Below are 21,070 nucleotides of genomic sequence, written 5' to 3'. Positions count from 1 at the left end.
ACCCAGAGTCAATGCCCACACCCCCAGCACCCCCACTCCCAGGGTCATCCCCCCACCCCAGGCCCAGCACCCCCCAACCCCAGACTCAGACCCTCCACCTCAAGTCCCAATCCTCATAACCCCAAACTCAGCTCCCTCAACCCCAGGCTCAGCCCCCCAACACCCAGGCCCAGCAATCCCCACGCCCAGACTCAGCGACCCCCACCCCAAGTGCAATCCTCATAACCACAGACTCAGCTCCCTCACCCCCAGGCTCAGCCCCCCACCCCCAGACCCAGTATCCCCCACCCCTAGGCTCAGTCCCCCACCCCTAGACTCAGCACACCCCACCCCTAGGCTCAGCACCCCCCCCACCCCTAGGCTCAGTCCCCCACCCCCAGACTCAGCACACCCCACCCCTAGGCTCAGCACCCCCCACCCCTAGGCTCAGTCCCCCACCCCCAGACTCAGCACACCCCACCCCTAGGCTCAGCACCCCCCACCCCTAGGCTCAGTCCCACACCCCCAGACTCAGCACACCCCACCCCTAGGCTCAGCACCCCCCACCCCTAGGCTCAGTCCCACACCCCCAGACTCAGCGCCCCCTACCCCCAGGCTCAGCCCCCCCACCCCAAGGCCCAATCCTCATAACCCCAGGCCCAGCTCCCTTCACTGGCCCCTTACTGACCCCCACTGACCTCCACCCCCACTGACCCCTGCCCTCTCCGACCCCTGCTCCTAGGCCGTCTCCCTGCAGACCCTCCTGTCCACGCTGGGCCGGCCTCTGAAGGAGTATGAGCTGTGGGCTCTGTCCCATGCCTGCCTCAGCGCCCTGTGGACACAGCGCCAGCACCCAGGTGACCGGCAGCCCCTCCCACCTTCCTCAGGGCCCTGAGCACATGCTGGAACAGCCCTGGCCTTGGCCTCTGGGCCCAAGGGGAACTATACATGCCCCTGGGACACTAGGCCCAACACAGCAGCCCCCCCAGAAAGCAGCCCCCCTCAGACTCTGGGCACCCAGGACATCGACCCCTAGAATAGCGGCCTCCCCCAGGGCAGTGGCCCCAGGACAGTGACCCTCAGGACTGTGACCCCCAGGACAGTGACCCCCAGCCAACCAGCCATGGCCTATCCTCCTACAGCCTACCTGTGTCCAGACTCCGTGCTGGTGGCCAAGGATGGGGCAGTGTTTTTCAGGCCACCACCGGCCAATGGTATGTGTGGGCTCAGCTCACCTGGGGGCTCAGTTCACCTGGGGCTCAGCTCACCTGGGGGCTCAGCTCACCTGGGACTGCATTCACCTGGGGGCTCAGCTCACCTGGGGGCTCAGCTCACCTGGGGGCTCATCTCACCTGGGACTCCGTTCACCTGGGGGCTCAGCTCACCTGGGACTCAGCTCACCTGAGGGGCTCATCTCACCTGGGGGCTCAGCTCACCTGAGGGGCTCATCTCACCTGGGGGCTCAGCTCACCTGGGGGCTCATCTCACCTGGGGGCTCATTTCACCTGGGACTCAGCTCACCTGGGGGCTCAGCTCACCTGGGGTCTGAAGCATGGACACTGAAGCAGAGAGGGAAGCCCAACGGCCCTGCCATTTCTCTCCTAGGTGCTCACAACGCCTTCTTCCTGGCCCCCGAGGTTGCAGAGCAGAAGCTGGTGACAGAAAAGGTGAGTGTCGCCATCCCATCTCAGCACGCATCCCTCCAGGTGGCAGGCCGGCACCCCTAGGTGCACCAGTGTCCCTGGGTCTGGAGGACACTAGCCCACCAGCCTTTGAAAGCACCGCTGTGACATGCAGTGAGGTGACAGGCTAGGGTACGTGGGCTGCCTCCCGGCCACATCCACGGTGGCTTGGTGACAAGGAGCAGAGAAGCATCTGGTTCCACGTGGCCAGATTAATATTCAAGGACAGGAGCCAGGTTGGAGCACACCTGCTTCAGCAAACGCACTACAATGTGCAAGAACCCAGGTTCAAGCCCACGGGGAAGCAGGGCTACAACGGTCTCTCTGTCTCTCTCTGTCTCCATCTCTCCCTCCCCTCTCTATTTCTCTCTGTCGAATCCAGTAAAATAGAAGGGGGAAAAATGAAAAAGAAGGACCATGGGGTCGGGCGTTAATGCAGCGGGTTAAGCGCACGTGGTGCAAAGCGCAGGGACCGGCATAAGGATCCCGGTTCGAGCCCCCGGCTCCCCACCTGCAGGGAGTCGCTTCACAGGCGGCGAAGCAGGTCTGCAGGTGTCTGTCTTTCTCTCCTCCTCTCTGTCTTCCCCTCCTCGCTCCATTTCTCTCTGTTCTATCCAATAATAACAAACTACAAGGGCAACAAAAGGAGAAAAATGGCCTCCAGGAGCAGTGGATTTATAGTGCAGGCGCTGAGCCCCAGCGATAACCCTGGAGGGAAAAGAAAAAAAAAAAAAAACGTGGCCACTGGGAGTGGATTTAGGGCCAGCACCCAGCCCCCAAGAACCCTGGGGGCAGTAAAAATAAATAAAAATAAATTCAAGGGGATGAACTGGTACCTTACCTGCTAGAGAGGACTGTGCTGAGGGAGGGCCCTGGCTCAGCGCCTGCAGGGGAAGCAAACGGGCAACGGGTCCAAGGTCTCTCCCCTCTCTGTGTGACTCTCCCCCCACCCCTCTCTCCGCATACCCAGAGGAGAGAGAAGAACATTAACATTCAAAAGTCACTTGTGTTTCAAGAACCATGTGGGCACTGACAATTCCTGTCACTGTCATGAGATGAAGTAGGTGTGAATCTAGCAGAGTATGAACATGACGTGTGAGCTGAAAGGACTGTCAAAATCGAGGGAAGGGACTGGCACAGAGGGCAGAGGACACGGAGACTTGACCCCAGAGAGCTGCCACTCTCTTTCCTTTCAGCTGTCCCACCACTCCCTAGACAGGCAGGGACAGCGGGAGAGACACCACCCACACGGCGACACCACTGATGAAGCCCCCACCCCCACCCCGCATGGCGCTCCCATGTGGTAGCCAGGAACTTGGACCCAGGTCCTCACTCTTGGTGAAACCTGCACTCTAGCTGATGACCCAGTTCCCCACCCCACAAGCTTTCCCACAAAAAATTTAAAAAAGAAAGAAAAATAGGGGCCGGGGAACTGGGCGGTGGTACACCTGGTTGGATGCATATGTTAGAATGTGCAAGGACCTGGGTTCAAGCCCCCAGCCCCCACATGCAGGGGGAGAGCTTCACGAGTGGTGAAGCAGGGCCGCAGGTGTCTCTGTCTCTCTCCCTCTCTGCCTCCCCCTCCTCTCTCAATTTCTGGATGTCTCTATCCCATAAATGAATAAAGATGAGCACCGTGAGCAGAGACAGGTGGAGTCAACCCCCAGCATCGTGTCTCATAAACTATACACACAGAAACTGGTTCACTGAATGCCATCAAGACCCATTGCTGGCCATCTGGGATTTACTCCGCTTCATGCTGACGGACGGCTGAAGCTACAGTGGCACCTCCGTGAAGGACACCGACCTTGCACGGCGTCTGCGACAAGGGTGCACACCCAGGAGCTGGGTAGTCTGTGGGTGCCCGGGAGCTGGCCCTTGGGCTGAACACCCAGCTTGCCCAGGGCCAGAAGCAGCCCCCACCCACATGCAGGACAGGAGAGACTGGAGACCAGGGACCGCTCAGGGGCATGGGGAGCCCCAAGAACAATGGGTCCTGTGGGCCGCCTTCCTGCTCCCTGCAGGCGCTGCCTGGAGACCCTCAGACACCAGGCCACCCAGAGCCCCAGCCACAGGTGCCCCCACATCTCTGGGGCAGTGAGCAGCCTTGCTGAGTGTACAAACTCCATCGACCTCTTCTTTGCCAAGAGCAATTGGAACTTTTTTTTTTTTGCCTCCAGGGTTGTTGCTGGGGCTCGGTGCCTGCACCATGAATCCACTGCTCCTGGAGGCCATTTTTTCCCCTTTTGTTACCCTGGTTGTTTTTATCGTTGTTGTGATTATTATTATCATTGCTATTAATGTCATTGTTGTTGGATAGGACAGAAAGAAATGGAGAGAGGAGGGGAAGTCAGAGACGGGGAGAGAAAGACAGACACCTGCAGACCTGCTTCACAGCCTGTGAAGCGACTCCCCTGCAGGTGGGGAGCCGGGGGCTCGAACCGGGATCCTCAAGCCGGTCCCTGCGCTTTGTGCCACATGTGTTTAACCCGCTGCGCTACCGCCCGACCCCCAGTAATTGGAATTTAAACGTGAAAACAGTAAGGGCCAAGGAGGTAGCAGTGATATATGCAACAGACTGCCTGAGACTAAGGCCCCAGGTTCAGTCCTAGCACAGCCTGAAGCCAGAGCTGAGCAGCAGGACTGTCCTGAGAGCAAGGTGTGGGCAGCTAGATTGTGCTGAGCACTACCTCTGTCCCCAGGCCTCCGTGTACTGCATGGCCGCGGTGCTGTGGACAGCAGCCAGGTTCTGTGTCCCCCAAGGCCAGAAGTTGGCACTACCCCACCGGCTCAAGGCTCTGCTGTTAGACATGGCCAGACGCAGCCCTCGAGAGCGGCCGGCCCCTGCGGAGGCCGTCAAGGTACCATGCGCGTCCAGGGCCCAGTCGGTGCCCCCGTGGCTCTCCCCAGTGCTCAGGCCATGGGGGGTGCTGACCTTGAGGGCTGGGCCTTGCCGCCCACCCACGAGGTCAAAATCACGGGGGCAGGCTGAGTCTCCTGGAGAAGAGGGTGGGTGGGCACGGGGTGGCATCCATGTGGCCTCTGCCCGGCCAGTGTGGAGGGACAGACAAGCTGGACTCAGCCACAGAGGCAGCTGCTCCCCTGAGGCTGACCCTGGGGTGAGGGCTGCAGAGACGGGCACAGGAAGGAGGATCCTGAGGGGGAGCTCAGGTCTCAAGGAAGAAGAGGGTCCTGGGGGAGAGGAGAGTTTCGGGGGGAGAGGGGGGCATCCCAGGTGGGCAGGGTCCTGGGAAGAGGGGGGTCCCAGGGATAGTGGGGGTCAGTCTGCCACTGCCTGGTGGACCCCTTTCTGGTGTGTAGGGAGCCCAGTTGGGGAGCAGCCATGTGGGGGCTTCCTCCCCTCCCAGGGATGGCTGCTGGACACAGGTCCCCACCGCGGGGGTTCACTCATGTCCCGCCTGTGGGCCTGCCCTGGGGGAAGCTCCCCCGCTGTGGACCTGCCCGTCCTGCCTCAGCCCTGCGTGGGGGTGCCCCCTGTGGACCTGCCCGTCCTGCCTCAGCCCTGGGTGGGGGTGCCGCCTGTGACCCTGCCCATCCTGCCTCAGCCCTGGGTGGGGGTGCCCCCTGTGGACCTGCCCGTCCTGCCACAGCCCTGGGGGGAGCTCCCCCCCTGTGGTCCTGCCCGTCCTGCCTCAGCCCTGCGTGGGAGCTCCCCCCTGTGACCCTGCCCGTCCTGCCTCAGCCCTGGGTGGGGGTCCCCCCCTGTGACCCTGCCCGTCCTGCCTCAGCCCTGGGTGGGGGTGCCGCCTGTGGACCTGCCCGTCCTGCCTCAGCCCTGGGGGGAGCTCCCCCCCTGTGGACCTGCCCGTCCTGCCTCAGGTCTGTGGCGCCTACCTCCTGCAGAGAGGCATGGACAGCAGGAAGGTCCTGGCCCACCTGCTCACAGCCACCTGCAAGGTCAGCCCCCGGGGGCAGGGTACTGGGGGCCCAGCTATGGAGGGTGAGGTCCCCTCTGTCCTGGGGGGTCCAGCTATGAGGGGCAGGGGTCCTGGGGGCCCAGCAGTAGGGGTAGGGCAGCCATGGGATTCCTTGCACCCATGGCCTCTGGAGGGGCAGTGACACCCAGACCTCTCAGGTCGCCCACTCCCCCATCGCCCACGGCCCCTTCCCTCCAGGTGGACCACCAGGAAGAAACCATCAGCCTGCAGACCTCTCTGTCTCCAGAGGACCCTCGGGTGGCTCCTGCCCACCTACCCAGCTCAGGTGCCCACCCACCGTCCCCTCCCCCAGGCCCCTCAGGCCTCGTCCCCACGCTAACACTCCACCTCCAGGCCAGGCCCCTCTGGGTCCCCAGGTGCCCAATCCAAGTCCTTTGTGCCACCTGGACCTGTCCCCAGGGACATCAGCTCTCAGCCCCGGCTTGCAAGAGGGGCCTCCATCCTCTCCTGGGGTTTCCCGACCTGCCCCCAGCCCCTCCTCCTCCACAGGCACCTTGCGTCTGTTGTCCCCAGTGGAAGACAGCTAGGGTAGCTGTGACCTGAGTGCCACCTTTGTCCCTAGGTTTCATGCCAATCAGAGGGGACACCAGACTGGTCCCCTGCCAGGAACCCATGCCCGGTCAGGGGGCCACGGAGCTGCCCCTGGCTCTCAACTCGGCTGCCACCGACTTCAGGCCCATCCTGCTCTCGAGAGACATCGGCGTGGCCAGGTGAGTCCCTTTAGTGTGGGGGTCCCAGCCTGACAGGTGAACCAGGTGAGTCCCTTTAGTGTGGGGGTCCCAGCCCGCTGACTGGTATGGCCAAGGGAGGACCCTGAGCCCCCAACTTCTCTGTCCACAGGGAGGACCTGGCCGACAGTCCTGAGGAGCACGGTGACTGGCAGGATGAGCAGAGCAAGGGTCAGTGGGTCCGGGGAGCAGCCCCCGACCTGGAGTCGCCCCAGCTGGAAGCAGCAAGCCCTGGCCAGGAGCTGGAGCTGAGAGCATTGGCCCCGGGGCTGCCCACCTCGTCTAGCCCACCCTCGATGGCGCACACACCCCTAGAGCATCAGCAGGAGGCACAGCCCCCCATAGCAGCTCCCCACCACACCCTGGGGCCCCAATACCCGGAGCCCACAGCCAGCACCCATGCCCACAGGCCACCCCCAGCTGGACCACCCCGGGTCACAGACCCCCCAAGCCCAGGTCAGGAGCCCAGGGGGCCCCACCCGGCTAGTGCAAATGCAGAGAGCCTCGGGGACCCACCACACGGGGAGCAGGACGGCCAGGCCCCCAGTGGCCCCCCTCAGCAGCCCAGGCCAGCCAGGGAGCCGTCTGGAGTGGACACCCCAGCCCCCCGTGGCCCAGCTGGCCCCTCGCTGCAGGAGGCCATGAGCCTCATCCAAGAGCACTTCGCCTCTGATGGATACCCGGACAACGGGTTGGAGACCCTCATCATGGGTGGGGGCCCAGGGCTGGGGCTGGGGCCTGGGTGGGAGACTCTAGTTTATGGGCGCCCCAGGGTGGGGCTGGGGCCTGGGTGGGAGACTCTAGTGAGTGGGAGCCCAGGGGTGGGGCTGGGGACTAGGTGGGAGACTCTAGTTTATGGGGGCCCAGGGGTGGGGCAGGGGCCTGGGTGGGAGACTCTAGTGAGTGGGAGCCCAGGGGTGGGGCTGGGGACTAGGTGGGAGACTCTAGTGAGTGGGGGCCCAGGGGTGGGGCTGGTGCCTGGGTGGGAGACTCTAGTTTATGGGGGCCCAGGGGTGGGGCAGCGGCCTGGGTGGGAGACTCTAGTTTATGGGGGCCCAGGGGTGGGGCAGCGGCCTGGGTGGGAGACTCTAGTTTATGGGCACCCAGGGGTGGGGCAGCGGCCTGGGTGGGAGACTCTAGTTTATGGGGGCCCAGGGGTGGGGCTGGGGACTGGGTGGGAGACTCTAGTGAGGGGGAGCCCAGGAGTGGGGCTGGGTGAGCTGGGTGCATGGCGTAGGACGGGCTAAGGGGTAGTGAGAACTGGTGCCGGGGTGCAGAGCCTGGGGTGCAGGGGAGGTCTTCATAGGGACAGGAGGCCCTCACTAGGCCAGCACGTGGGGGGAGCACCCGTCTCCACGAGGGTCTCAAGCGCCCCCAGGACCCTGTCCCCCAAGGCCCCGCACCCAGACCCCCGCTAACTGCGCCCCTGCCCCCAGGCGAGTACATCTTTGGGCTGAGAGATCTCACCTTCTCCACCTTCTGTGGTGCCGTGTCCGAGAAGTTCTGTGACCTGTTCTGGGGCGAGAAGCTGCTGCTCAGCCTGTTCTCCGTGGTTAATGGGCACAGGTGACCGCAACCCCTGGCCCCAAGGGCCACCTCAGCACAGACCAAGGCCGCCCTGCCCCTGCACGGGGCTCCCTGCCCAGAGCTCCCCAACGCCACCGGTGGGTGGGGGCCGTCCCCTGCGGCTGGCCTGTGCGTCCCGGCCGTGAGCTCTGCATCCATGTGCTCAGACACATGGGTCCCTATTCCCCCCAGGAGCCCCCCAGGCCAGGCCTCCTCAGGGAGCGCTGGTCACTGCAGGGCTGTGAGCAGGAGGGTAGGCCCGAGGCCAAGGCTCCCTGGGTCGCCTGGACGCTAGGAGCTGTAGCTACAGGGGAGGGGGAGGAGGCGGGCGGAGTGGCTGAAGCCGCCTTCTGACTAGGACCTTTGAGGAGCCCCCATCCCAGCCCGGGCCAGGCTGCACCCTGTCCAGCACGCGAACCCCACAGCTTGGAGAAGGTGGGGTCCCCGGGGCAGGGTTGGGGCTGGGAGAGGGGCTGTGGGAGAGTGGGAGCTAAGAGAGGGGTGGGGGTTGTGTGAGGGAAAGGATGGTGGGACTGGGGATCCTGGGGGTTTGTGTGTGGGCATCAGGCAGGTCATCCAGTCCACCCTCTGCCCCAGGGTCCCCAGGAGAGGACCCCCCCAGGTGTGGACTCTTGTGGGGACTAATGGGGTCTCCCAGTCCTCCCTGAAGACCAGGCTCCTGTGGACACCCAGCTCCCAGGGCCACGTGGGGCAATGGGACCGGCTGGGACCCCATTTGAGGACCCCAGAGCAGTGGGTGGGCCCCCTGGAGGCAGTGGACAGGCCCACACTGGCCGGTAGTGACTCCGCTCCCCTGCCCTCCCCCAGCTCTCAGTGCCCCTCCCAGGGCCCAGATGTGACAGGCATCAGGCAGGAACTGAGGTGTGGCTGTGCCCCACAGGGACAGAGCAGCTGCCTGCAGCCTGCAGGGACCAGGCCCCTTGCCCACCCTCCGCCCCGGCTCCTGTGGATGGGCTCTCGAGGGGCAACTTTGAGGTGGGCTTCCGGTCACAAAGGCCTGTCAGCGTGCAGGACACCAGGCCAGCGCTACATGGGGAGGCCCACCCGGAAGGGTCCGCAGACGCAGGGGCTCAGCCAGCGCCGCCCGGGGAGGCACGTCCAGCTGCAGCGTGGAGCTGCGGTCCAGGCTGGGGCAGTGCCTTCTACGAGGCCGACTGCTTCGGCCCTGACGTGCAGAAGTACCTGCAGGACCTGGGGGTGCATGGGGCCACCCAGGGGGCCCCCACCAGTGCCCACAGCATGGTGAGTGAGGTCTGGGCCTCCTGCAGCCTCAGCACGCACCAGCGTGAGGGTGCTGGGTGCTGGGTGACGGGGCCACGGGAGTGAGTGGTGCCTGTGTGGCCGTGTCTCGTGCCAAGGCCTCTGGGCTGCGAGTGGCTCCCGACTGCAGCTTGTGGCCATGTCCCCACAGGGGCTGGAGCAGCAGCTTCTGATGGAGAAGAGAAACTTCCGGAAGACCCTAAAGTTCTACCAGAAGCTCCTACAGAAGGAGAAGCGGAATAAAGGTGGTGGGAGGGGGTGTGGGGACGTGGCTCCGTGGAAGGTGTGGGGACACATGGACACTGACTCCCACCCCCAGGCTCAGAGGTGAAGAGCATGGTGACCAGGCTGAAGGGGCAGCTGGAGGAGATGAGGTCCAGGGTGCGCTTCCTCGGGCTGGTCAGGAGGTACCTGCAGGCAAGTGGGCCCAGCCCTGCACAGGTGTCCTGCCCCAGGCCTGCACAGGTGTCCTGCCCCAGCCCTGCACAGGTGTCCTGCCCCAGCCCTGCATAGGTGCCCTGCCGCAGCCCTGCACAGGTGCCCTGCCCCAGCCCTGCACAGGTGCCATGCCCCAGCCCTGCACAGGTGCCCTGCCCCAGACCTGCACACAGGTGTCCCTGCCCCAGCCCTGCACAGGTGTCCCTGCCCCAGACCTGCACAGGTGTCCCTGCCCCAGCCCTGCACAGGTGTCCCTGCCCAAGCCCTGCACAGGTGTCCTGCCCCAGCCCTGCACAGGTGACCTGCCCCAGCCCTGCACAGGTGTCCCTGCCCCAGACCTGCACACAGGTGTCCTGCCCGAGCCCTGCACAGGTGTCCCTGCCCCAGACCTGCACACAGGTGTCCTGCCCGAGCCCTGCACAGGTGTCCCTGCCCCAGACCTGCACACAGGTGTCCCTGCCCAGACCTGCACACAGGTGTCCCTGCCCAGACCTGCACACAGGTGTCCTGCCCCAGCCCTGCACACAGGAGTCCCTGCCCCAGCCCTGCACAGGTGTCCCTGCCCCAGCCCTGCACACAGGTGTCCTGCCCCAGCCCTGCACAGGTGCCCTGCCCCAGCCCTGCACAGGTGTCCCTGCCCCAGCCCTGCACACAGGTGCCCTGCCCCAGCCCTGCACAGGTGTCCCTGCCCCAGACCTGCACACAGGTGTCCCTGCCCCAGACCTGCACACAGGTGTCCTGCCCCATACCTGCACACAGGTGTCCCTGCCCCAGCCCTGCACAGGTGCCCTGCCCCAGCCCTGGACACAGGTGCCCTGCCCCAGACCTGCACACAGGTGTCCCTGCCCCAGACCTGCACACAGGTGTCCTGCCCCAGACCTGCACACAGGTGTCCCTGCCCCAGCCCTGCACAGGTGCCCTGCCCCAGACCTGCACACAGGTGTCCTGCCCGAGCCCTGCACAGGTGTCCCTGCCCCAGACCTGCACACAGGTGTCCCTGCCCAGACCTGCACACAGGTGTCCCTGCCCAGACCTGCACACAGGTGTCCTGCCCCAGCCCTGCACACAGGAGTCCCTGCCGCAGCCCTGCACAGGTGCCCTGCCCCAGCCCTGCACAGGTGCCATGCCCCAGCCCTGCACAGGTGCCCTGCCCCAGACCTGCACACAGGTGTCCCTGCCCCAGCCCTGCACAGGTGTCCCTGCCCCAGACCTGCACAGGTGTCCCTGCCCCAGCCCTGCACAGGTGTCCCTGCCCAAGCCCTGCACAGGTGTCCTGCCCCAGCCCTGCACAGGTGACCTGCCCCAGCCCTGCACAGGTGTCCCTGCCCCAGACCTGCACACAGGTGTCCTGCCCGAGCCCTGCACAGGTGTCCCTGCCCCAGACCTGCACACAGGTGTCCCTGCCCAGACCTGCACACAGGTGTCCCTGCCCAGACCTGCACACAGGTGTCCTGCCCCAGCCCTGCACACAGGAGTCCCTGCCCCAGCCCTGCACAGGTGTCCCTGCCCCAGCCCTGCACACAGGTGCCCTGCCCCAGCCCTGCACAGGTGTCCCTGCCCCAGACCTGCACACAGGTGTCCCTGCCCCAGACCTGCACACAGGTGTCCTGCCCCATACCTGCACACAGGTGTCCCTGCCCCAGCCCTGCACAGGTGCCCTGCCCCAGCCCTGGACACAGGTGCCCTGCCCCAGACCTGCACACAGGTGTCCCTGCCCCAGACCTGCACACAGGTGTCCCTGCCCCAGACCTGCACACAGGTGTCCCTGCCCCAGCCCTGCACAGGTGCCCTGCCCCAGACCTGCACACAGGTGTCCCTGCCCCAGCCCTGCACAGGTGTCCCTGCCCCAGCCCTGCACAGGAGTCCCTGCCCCAGACCTGCACACAGGTGTCCCTGCCCCAGCCCTGCACAGGTGTCCCTGCCCCAGCCCTGCACAGGTGTCCCTGCCCCAAACCTGCACACAGGTGTCCCTGCCCCAGACCTGCACATAGGTGCCCTGCCCCAGCCCTGCACAGGTTTCCCTGCCCCAGACCTGCACAGGTGTCCCTGCCCCAGCCCTGCACAGGTGTCCCTGCCCCAGACCTGCACACAGGTGCCCTGCCCCAGCCCTGCACAGGTGTCCCTGCCCCAGACCTGCACACAGGTGTCCCTGCCCCACCTGCACACAGGTGTCCTGCCCCAGACCTGCACACAGGTGTCCCTGCTCCAGCCCTACACAGGTGCCCTGCCCCAGCCCTGCACAGGTGTCCCTGCCCCAGACCTGCACAGGTGTCCCTGCCCCAGCCCTGCACAGGTGTCCCTGCCCCAGACCTGCACACAGGTGTCCCTGCCCCAGACCTGCACACAGGTGTCCCTGCCCCAGCCCTGCACAGGTGTCCCTGCCCCAGCCCTGCACAGGTGTCCCTGCCCCAGACCTGCACACAGGTGTCCCTGCCCCAGACCTGCACATAGGTGCCCTGCCCCAGCCCTGCACAGGTTTCCTTGCCCCAGACCTGCACAGGTGTCCCTGCCCCAGCCCTGCACAGGTTTCCCTGCCCCAGACCTGCACAGGTGCCCTGCCCCAGACCTGCACACAGGTGCCCTGCCCCAGCCCTGCACAGGTTTCCCTGCCCCAGACCTGCACACAGGTGTCCCTGCCCCAGACCTGCACAAAGATGGGCCTAACACTCCACAGTACCTGCAGGAAGTGGTTCCCTCCCCCTCCCTGTCAGCAGACGGGCCGCTGACCCCTCCAACAGGCCACTGCACCAAGCTCGGGCTCCCTGCTGCCGCCCCTAGCCATCCTCAGCCCACCTGTCCTGGCCTGCTGGTGGCAGGTGCCAGCAGTGTGGCTCCCCAGGTGGTGTACGCTGAGCAGTGGGGTCTGGAGCCCAGCATGCTGCCCGTGATCGTGCACCTGGCCGGGGCGCCCTGTGACTCTCTGGCCCTCAGCCCCCTGGACGAGTCCTCCTCGCTCATCTTCTACAACGTCAGCAAGCAGGTGTGTGGTGGCCAGCAGTCCAGAGCCCGAGTCCTGCAGGCAGGCACACCGCTGGGGCTCATGGCCTACCTGTACTCCAGGTGAGGGCCACAGTCTGCCTGTGCTCCAGGTACCAAGGCCTGCACCCTGCTCTGGGTAGTCAGAGGGGTGCGCCCAGCGAGAGTCAGGACAGGGTGAGCGGGGCGTCTCCTGCTCCCCGGCAGCGTGTGGTGCAGAGAGAGGCCTCCCGTCAGCTGTGCTGCTGCCGGCGTCCTCTGCCAGCTCCCGGCCTGCAGGCCACGTGGACAGACAGAGGGACCATGAGCCCTGGGCTCCTCCTAAACTAAGCTGTGGCTTACCCGCCCTCACACCGGACAGGAACCCTGGCGGGCACACCCCCAGCAGCTAGGGAGTCCTGCAGGACATGACTCTTGCTGACTCCGGTCAGCAGGCGTCCCCCCAGTGCTCCCACCCACGCCGCAGGCCTGGTCAGAGCTGGAAATGGGGCGGCCATGCTGGATCCACACTGTGGTCAGACCATGGGCCCCACTCACTCAGACTGCCCCTCTCCAGACACCCCTGATGGCCAGGGCAGTGGAGGCTGACGTGGGGTCGGCAGGTGGGTGCACACCTGATCTGGCTGCCTGTCCCCAGCGACGCCTTCCTAGAGGGTTACGTGCAGCAATTCCTGTACACCTTTCGGTACTTCTGCACACCCCAGGATTTCCTGCACTTCCTGCTGGACCGGATCCGCAGTGCCCTGCCCAGGTGGGGACCCTGCCCAGGTGGGGACCCTGCTCAGGTGGGGACATTGCCCAGGTGGGGACCCTGCTCAGGTGGGGACCCTGCTCAGGTGGGGACATTGCCCACGTGGGGACCCTGCCCAGGTGGGGACCCTGCCCAGGTGGGGACCCTGCTCAGGTGGGGACACTGCTCAGGCGGGGACCCTGCTCAGGTGGGGACATTGCCCAGGTGGGGACCCTGCTCAGGTGAGGACACTGCCCAGGTGGGGACACTGCTCAGGTGGGGACACTGCCCAGGTGGGGACATTGCCCAGGTGGGGACACTGCCCTGGTGGGGACCCTGCCCAGGTGGGGACACTGCTCAGGTGGGGACACTGCTCAGGTGGGGACATTGCCCAGGTGGGGACACTGCCCAGGTGGGGACACTGCCCAGGTGGGGACACTGCTCAGGTGGGGACACTGCCCAGGTGGGGACATTGCCCAGGTGGGGACACTGCCCTGGTGGGGACCCTGCCCAGGTGGGGACCCTGCCCAGGTGGGGACACTGCCCAGGTGGGGACACTGCTCAGGTGGGGACATTGCCCAGGTGGGGACCCTACTCAGGTGGGGACACTGCCCAGGTGGGGACACTGCTCAGGTGGGGACATTGCCCAGGTGGGGACCCTGCTCAAGTGGGGACCCTGCCCAGGTGGGGACATTGCCCCCAAACGGGGACATTACCAAGGTGGGGACCCTCCCTGCTTACATGGGGGCCCTGCCCAGGTGGTCACTGCCCAGGTGGGTCCCTGCCCAGGTGGACCCTGCCCAGGTGGGGACATTGCCCAAGTGGGGACATTACCAAGGTGGGGACCCTCCCTGCTTACATGGGGACCCTGCCCAGGTGGGGACATTGCCCAGAGACATTACCAAGGTGGGGACCCTCCCTGCTTACATGGGGGCCCTGCCCAGGTGGACCCTACCCAGGTGGGCCCTGCCCAGGTGGGACCCTGCCCAGGTGGACCCTGCCCAGGTGGGACCCTGCCCAGGTGGGGCCCTGCCCAGGTGGGGCCCTGCCCAGGTGGGACCCTGCCCAGGTGGACCCTGCCCAGGTGGGACCCTGCCCAGGTTGGGACATTGCCCAAGTGGGGACATTACCAAGGTGGGGACCCTCTCTGCTTACATGGGGACCCTGCCCAGGTGGGGACATTGCCCAAACAGAGACATTACCAAGGTGGGGACCCTCCCTGCTTACATGGGGGCCCTGCCTAGGTGGACCCTGCCCAGGTGGGACCCTGCCCAGGTGGACCCTGCCCAGATGGGCCCTGCCCAGGTGGGGGCCCTGCCCAGGTGGGACCCTGCCCAGGTGGGACCCTGCCCTGGTGGGACCCTGCCCAGGTGGGCCCTGCCCAGGTGGCCTCAATGGCCGTGGCTCATGACCTTCTGTCAGAATCTGTGTGCGGGAGAAGCTGAAGCAGGACATGGACTGGAGGGTTAGAGGGGAGGGTATTGCCAGGCCAGGCACAGGACAGGGTTGAGGCAATGGTAGGCACTCAGGTCTGGACCCTGAGCCGCTGCCTCACTGCCCACCCCAGGAGCTCAGCCCGGGGGGAGCCGCCCGGGGCACCCCGCTGCCCCCACCCAGGCTGCAGCCCCAGGTAGCCCTCGGCTGGACGCTGAGCAGAGCCTGAGGCAGCTGGGACTACACAGCTCAGGCTCCATCTGTCCCCAGGGCCCAGCAGGACCCCGCGTCCACCTTCACAAGGATCTACAAGCGCAGCCTATGCGTCCTGCAGGCCTGGGTGGAGGACTGCGGTGCTCTGGACTTCGCCCACAGCCCCGGACTTCTGGCCACACTGCGGGACTTCCTCTCCTCCCAGGTACGGGTGGCGAGGGGTGGGATGGAGGCAGCCGTGCACTGACCTCTGCGCTCCTGCCAGGTCCTGCCCCTGGACAGCTCTGCAGAGCCGCTGCTGGCACTGCTGGCGTTAGGCACCGAGCGGGGGGCCGAGGGCAGCCCCCACGGCGCAGACCTGGAGGCCCCCACGGAGGCGGAGAACGCCAGGCCCCTCAACTCCCTTTGTAAGAGGCTCACGGAGGACGGCCTCTCCCGGAAGGTGGGGGCCGCTCCACGGGAGGGACATGGCAGGCAGGCCTGCACACGTGTGAGGCACACATGTACACATGCTGAGCCCTGCACATTACCCTGTGCACTTCCACACACATACCGAGCCCCACAGACACGTCGCTGCAGTCCGTGCACGTGTGCCCGTGCTCAGACGCCCCCCCACCCAGAGCACCTCGCCCTCCCCACCCACAGGCTCGACTCGGGGGCAGCAGGGAGGGAGGACACCCCCTCAGGGCTGGGAGCAGGGCCAGGCCGGGGCCTCAAGGCGCCGTCCTCTGCAGAGCTTCCCCTGGAGGCTGACCTGGGGCCACGGGCTGTCCCTGCCCCCCAAGGAGCGGCCCTATACCATCGCAGCGGCACTGCCCAGGCCGCGCCTTCTGGAAGAGGCGTGCAGCCCTCATACCAAGGCTGGCGAGAAGGGGCCCTACTTCCTCAGCCAGCTCAGCACCCAGCAGCTCTCCAGCCAGCTGACACTACTGCAGCAGGTGCTGGGGGCGCCTGGGGGCCGGGGCATCCAGGGTGGGGAGTATGTGGGACAGGGCCAGGTGGTGACCATGTCCCGCTGAAGACCAGGGTCCCTGCCTCCCAAAGGTCCCAGCAGGCAGCTCATCAAAGTCCGCTCCTGGGGTGCACCCCTGGGCCTCACTTGCCCACCCAGCGGACCCCCGCCCTTTCCCCAACCGTGTCCCCTGTGCCCTGACAAGGCAGGTGACGGGGCCGGGGCTGGTCTCGTCGACCCCGGGGTGTCTCAGGCACCCGGGTGCTTGGTGCGGGCTGGCGGCTGGGTAGGGCTGAGTTGGCCTTGTCCGCAGGAGCTGTTCCAGAAGTGCCACCCTGTCCACTTCCTCAACTCACGGGCGCTGGGTGTCCTGGACCAGAGCGCAGCCGCGCCCAGGTGAGCCCCACGGTGCCCGCCGGGCTGCGTGGGGGTCTGAGGGTGTGCGGCTGGGCACAGCCGGGTCCAGAACCGTGTCCTTGCAGAGCCAGTATGGCCGAGCGCCCAGCAGGGGCCTGCAGCCTGTTCCTGCCCGGCTGCACCCAGGACCCGTTCCTGCTGCAGCTGCTGCGGCACGCCGAGGACGTCACCACCTGGGTGGCCGCCGAGATCGTCACCTGCCACGGCTCCAAGGTCAGCCTCACGGCGGGGCCCCGTGTCCGTGGCACCAAACACAGCAAGGCCCAGGCCGGGGGGCGGCACAGCCATAGGACCACGCTCAACTCAGCACCCGGTTGGCAAGGATGCCCACACAGCCCCCACACTCGTTCCAACACCCCCACACACGCCCCTGCACTCACCCAGCACCCCACACGCCCGACACCCCCGCCCCCACACGGCCTACACTTGCCGCATGCCCCGCACACCTGCTGGCACAGCTCCTGACAGGCACCCTGTACACCTGCCTGGCACCCCCTGGCCGCACCCCACACACCCCGGCTACTTGCTCGGGAGATAAGCATGAGCTCCCGGTGGCCTCCTTCCTCCAGGAGGCTCTGGGCAGTGTCACATGGGCACGCAGAGGCCTCACGCACACAGGCCTTGCCCACACGGGCACAGCAAGCATGCTGCTGCATGGCCTGTCACAGCCCTCAGACTACGCCCACCCCTGCACCCACACCCACCCACACACAGGGAGCGGGACATGCCGGGCACTGCCAGGCCCCAGCTGAGGGCCGTGGGCTGAGGCCGCCTCCTTCAGCTGCAGGTGAGCCTCCTGTCCAAGTTCCTGCTGACAGCCAAGTGCTGCTACGAGCAGAGGAACTTCGCCACGGCCATGCAGATCCTGGGGGGCCTGGAGCACCCCGCTGTGAGGCGGTCCCCCGTGAGTGCCCTTTGCCCGTCCCACCCGCCAGGCCCGCTCGGCCAGAGCATCTCACCTGTGCTCCTTTCAGGCCTGGAGACTCTTACCTGCCAAGGTTGCGGAAGTGCTGGAAGAGCTGAAAGCAGTGGAGGTACTGTCCCCGCCTCCCCCTCACCACCAGGGCTCACACCTGGGGGCTGTATCTGGGGCGCCTTGTACCTGGGGGCTCACACCTGGCTGGGGCTCACACCTGGGGGCTGTATCTGGGGCGCCTTGCACCTGAGGGCTCACACCTGGCTGGAGCTCACACCTGGGGGACTGCAGCTCAGGGCTCACACCCAGGGCTTGCCCTCACCTGGGGCTCAGACCTGGGAGCTCACACCTGGGGGACTGCAGCTCAGGGCTCACACCCAGGGGTTGCCCTCACCTGGGGCTCAGACCTCGGAGCTCACACCTGGCAGCCCTCACCTGGGGCTCAGACCTGGAGCTCACACCCGGGGGGGTTGGCCCTGGGGTTCTCACCTGGGGCTTGCAGCGGGGGCTCACACCCAGGAGTTGCCCTCACCTGGGGCTCAGATCTGGGAGCTCACACCTGGGCTGGGGCTCACACCTGGGGGACTGCAGCTCAGGGCTCACACCCAGGGCTTGCCCTCACCTGGGGCTCAGACCTGGGAGCTCACACCTGGCAGCCTTCACCTGGGGCTCAGACCTGGGACCTCACACCTGGCTGGGGCTCACACCTGGGGGAGTGCAGCTCGGGGCTCACACCCAGGGGTTGCCCTCACCTGGGGCTCAGATCTGGGAGCTCACACCTGGGGCTTGCACAGGGTGGGGGTCTCGGGCCACACGGCCCCTCAGAGTCCAGCCATGAGGCCCCAGAAGAGCCCACTGGGCGGCACAGGCTGTGCGCACGAGGGGAGAGACAAGTCTGGGACAGGCAGCATGGGGGGCACAGAGGGTGTGTGAGCATGACACCCAGGGGTGCAGGAACAGATGGCACCACCACCAGCCTCGTGTATGTCTGAGAGCAGACGGCTGGCACCAGGCAGGAACCCTGAGTTAGGCAGCTCTGCTCAGCCCCACAGACAGCTGCATCCTGACTCCTCTGGAGCCCGGGGCTGGGGGCTGGGAGGCACTGTGGGACTCAGGGTGGGGAGTGGGGTCTGGGGGCTCAGGGTGGAGAGGTGGGGAGCGTCACAGGGTGGGAAGGTCACAGGGTGGGGAGGTGGAGGGTCACAGGGTGGGAAGGTGGGGGGGTCACAGGGTGGGAAGGTGGGAGGGTTACAAGGTGGGGAGGTGGGCTGGGAGCTCAAAGTGGGAAGGTGGAGTGCACAGGTGGGGTCACTTTCTCAGACAACAAGATTGGGCCTGTGAAGGGTGTGGGGCTGGCACCTGGCACCTGTCTCGAGCACCCAGGGTGCCGTGTCGGGCACGCGGCTGGGGCTGGCACCTGGCGCCTGTCTCGAGCACCCAGGGTGCCGTGTCGGGCACGCAGCTGGGGCTGGCACCTGTCTCGAGCACCCAGGGTGCCGTGTCGGGGACGCAGCTGGGGCTGCCTTCACTGTGCTCGTGCTCAGGTCTTCCTCAAGAGCGACAGCCTGTGTCTGATGGAGGGCCGCCGCTTCCGGGCACAACCCACCCTGCCGTCAGCTCACCTGCTGGCCATGCACATCCAACAGCTGGAAACCGGGGGCTTCACCATGACCAACGGAGCCCACAGGTGGAGCAAGCTCAGGTGAGAGCCACAGGAGGGGCAGACCAGGTGAGGGCCAAGGAGGATCAGACCAGGAGAGGACCACAGGAGAGGCAGACCAGGTGAGGGCCAAGGAGAAGCAGATCAGGTGAGGTCCACAGGAGGGGCAGACCAGGTGAGGGCTAAGGAGAAGCAGATCAGGTGAGGTCCACAGGTGAGCAGACCAGGTGAGGGCTAAGGAGAAGCAGATCAGGTGAGGGCCACAGGTGAGCAGACCAGGTGAGTGCCTAGGTGGAGCAGGCCAGGTGAGGGACAAGGTGGCGCAGTCCAGGTGAGGGCCAAAGTGGTGCAAACCAGGTAAGTGCCAAGGTGTAGCAGCCCAGGTGAGGGCCAAGGTGTAGCAGGCCAGGTGAGGGCCAAGGTGGGGTAGGTCAGGTGAGGGCCAAGGAGGAGCAGCCCAGGTGAGGGCCAAGGTGTAGCAGGCCAGGTGAGGGCCAAGGTGGGGCAGGCCAGGTGAGGGCCAAGGAGGAGCAGGCCAGATGAGGGCCAAGGTGAGGTAGGCCAGGTGAGGGCCAAGGAGGAGCAGGCCAGATGAGGGCCAAGGTGAGGTAGGCCAGGTGAGGGCCAAGGAGAGGTAGGCCAGATGAGGGCCAAGGTGTGGTTGGCCAGGTGAGGGCCAAGGAGAAGCAGGCCAGGTGAGGGCCAAGGAGGAGTGGCCCCACTTGCTCCCCCATATACTCTCCACCATCCACACAGGCATGGAGACCTGGTCGGCCCCACCTGCACCTGCCACAGGGTCCTGAGGGTCAAGGCCAGAGCCATTCCGGTCACTGGGCCCAGGGCCCCAAATTGCTCCATGAAGGCCCTCAGGTCACCTCGACCCATGGGACAAAAGTGGCAATGAAAGGGGGCCACAGGCAGAGTCCTTCCACTGTCCATGTGGCCCTGCTTCTTATGTGTGGCAGGCACACCCTCCTCCCCTTGAGTGGGTTGCACTCAGTGTCTGGCGGGCACACTGAGGCAGCTTGGGCAACCCCCACCCCACCGGCCCGGGGGTCTACATGCACGGGCAGCCCCTCACCACCCGCCAGGGGTCTACACACACATGGGCAGCCCCTCACCACCGGCCCGGGGCTCTACACACACATGGGCAGCCCCCAACCACCAGCCCGGGGGTCTACACGCATGGGGACCTCAGCCCCTGGGCACCAGGCCTCCGGAGCATCCTGCAGGTGGACAGGTGGGGACGGTGGATCTCCCTGCTCCCAGGAGACCCCAGCAGTGGGTGATGAGTGGACTCTCTCGCCCACAGGAACATCGCCAGGGTGGCCAGCCAGGTGCAGGCCTTCCAGGAGAGCCCCTACGCGCTGGCCCCCGACCCCAAGCTGCAGGCCCACCTGCGCCAGCGCATGGCTCGGTTCAGTGGGGCCGACGTGTGCAGCCTGGCGGCCGACCCCCACCCAGGCCTGGCCCCCACCCCCACTGCCGCCGGGAAGCACACCAGCCGCCTGCAGGACAAGCTACGCAGGATGCGGGCCACCTTCCAGTGACACGGGAGTGGGGGCTTCCGGAGGGCAGGCCCCAGCGTCCACCCACTCGGCCACGGCCTGCGACCCTGACCCCTTCCGCAGCCGGTCCCCACGTGCGACCAGCGGGACCAGAGCTGAGTCGCCAGCCACCTCCAGGGGCCCAGCCTCGCCTCCACTGGAGCCATCCCGGTCACAGTCCTGCCAGGCCCCTTGGCTTCCCCACCCCTCAGTCAGGACCCCCACACCCCAAGGGGGCCTGGGCTCCATCCAGTGGCACATGCTGCCTCAAACCCGGATCCCCAGGCAGCCCCCCTCCCCAGTGTGAGGTCCTGTTGGGGGTCTCCCTGGCATCGCCCATGCCCTGTGCTAAGCCTCTCTGCCAGGTGGGCCCAGCACAGCCCAGGATGTGCCCACTAAGCATGCAGCCCGCCCACCCACACCCCCTCACCTCACGAGCTCTGAGGCGGCAGAGGATATCGTCAGGAGCTTGGGGGTCCCACCTGCGCTGTCACTCAGCACCCAGTTTCTCAGGTTTGACAAACTGCAAGGCCCAGACCGCTGTGTGGCTGTGGAGTCGGCCTGCGAGGGCACCCAGCCACCGAGGCTGGCA

The 21,070-nt window shown here is 66.1% G+C and overlaps 1 protein-coding gene across 5 annotated transcripts in view; it reads left to right on the top strand.

Moving 5' to 3' along the window:
- The window catches only part of KNDC1 (kinase non-catalytic C-lobe domain containing 1), a 30,777-nt gene extending 10,161 nt beyond the window's left edge, over window positions 1–20,616 (top strand). The window contains exons 7-30 of one of the 5 annotated variants that reach the window (XM_007533720.3): window positions 722–836; window positions 1,122–1,193; window positions 1,585–1,646; window positions 4,364–4,522; window positions 5,502–5,579; window positions 5,798–5,885; window positions 6,183–6,330; window positions 6,461–7,059; window positions 7,785–7,914; window positions 8,273–8,349; window positions 8,816–9,177; window positions 9,347–9,440; window positions 9,515–9,612; window positions 12,473–12,693; window positions 13,247–13,360; window positions 15,044–15,191; window positions 15,252–15,428; window positions 15,721–15,924; window positions 16,252–16,334; window positions 16,421–16,568; window positions 17,137–17,259; window positions 17,330–17,389; window positions 18,816–18,973; window positions 20,244–20,616. In XM_007533720.3, the coding sequence (XP_007533782.1) occupies window positions 722–836; window positions 1,122–1,193; window positions 1,585–1,646; window positions 4,364–4,522; window positions 5,502–5,579; window positions 5,798–5,885; window positions 6,183–6,330; window positions 6,461–7,059; window positions 7,785–7,914; window positions 8,273–8,349; window positions 8,816–9,177; window positions 9,347–9,440; window positions 9,515–9,612; window positions 12,473–12,693; window positions 13,247–13,360; window positions 15,044–15,191; window positions 15,252–15,428; window positions 15,721–15,924; window positions 16,252–16,334; window positions 16,421–16,568; window positions 17,137–17,259; window positions 17,330–17,389; window positions 18,816–18,973; window positions 20,244–20,481 (3,756 nt within the window). In that variant the 3' untranslated portion in view covers window positions 20,482–20,616. Of the gene's footprint in view, window positions 1–721; window positions 837–1,121; window positions 1,194–1,584; window positions 1,647–4,363; window positions 4,523–5,501; window positions 5,580–5,797; window positions 5,886–6,182; window positions 6,331–6,460; window positions 7,060–7,784; window positions 7,915–8,272; window positions 8,350–8,742; window positions 9,178–9,346; window positions 9,441–9,514; window positions 9,613–12,472; window positions 12,694–13,165; window positions 13,361–15,043; window positions 15,192–15,251; window positions 15,429–15,720; window positions 15,925–16,251; window positions 16,335–16,420; window positions 16,569–17,136; window positions 17,260–17,329; window positions 17,390–18,815; window positions 18,974–20,243 lie in introns of those variants that run through there. The other 4 variants (XM_060171027.1, XM_060171026.1, XM_060171028.1 and 1 more) reach the window with 4 other exon arrangements.
- The last annotated feature ends 454 nt before the right edge of the window (window positions 20,617–21,070 follow it).

This window comes from Erinaceus europaeus, chromosome 14 (genome assembly GCF_950295315.1).
Source record: "Erinaceus europaeus chromosome 14, mEriEur2.1, whole genome shotgun sequence".
NCBI classification, from domain to species: Eukaryota; Metazoa; Chordata; class Mammalia; order Eulipotyphla; family Erinaceidae; genus Erinaceus; species Erinaceus europaeus.
This window is presented reverse-complemented; position numbering and strand designations above follow the sequence as displayed.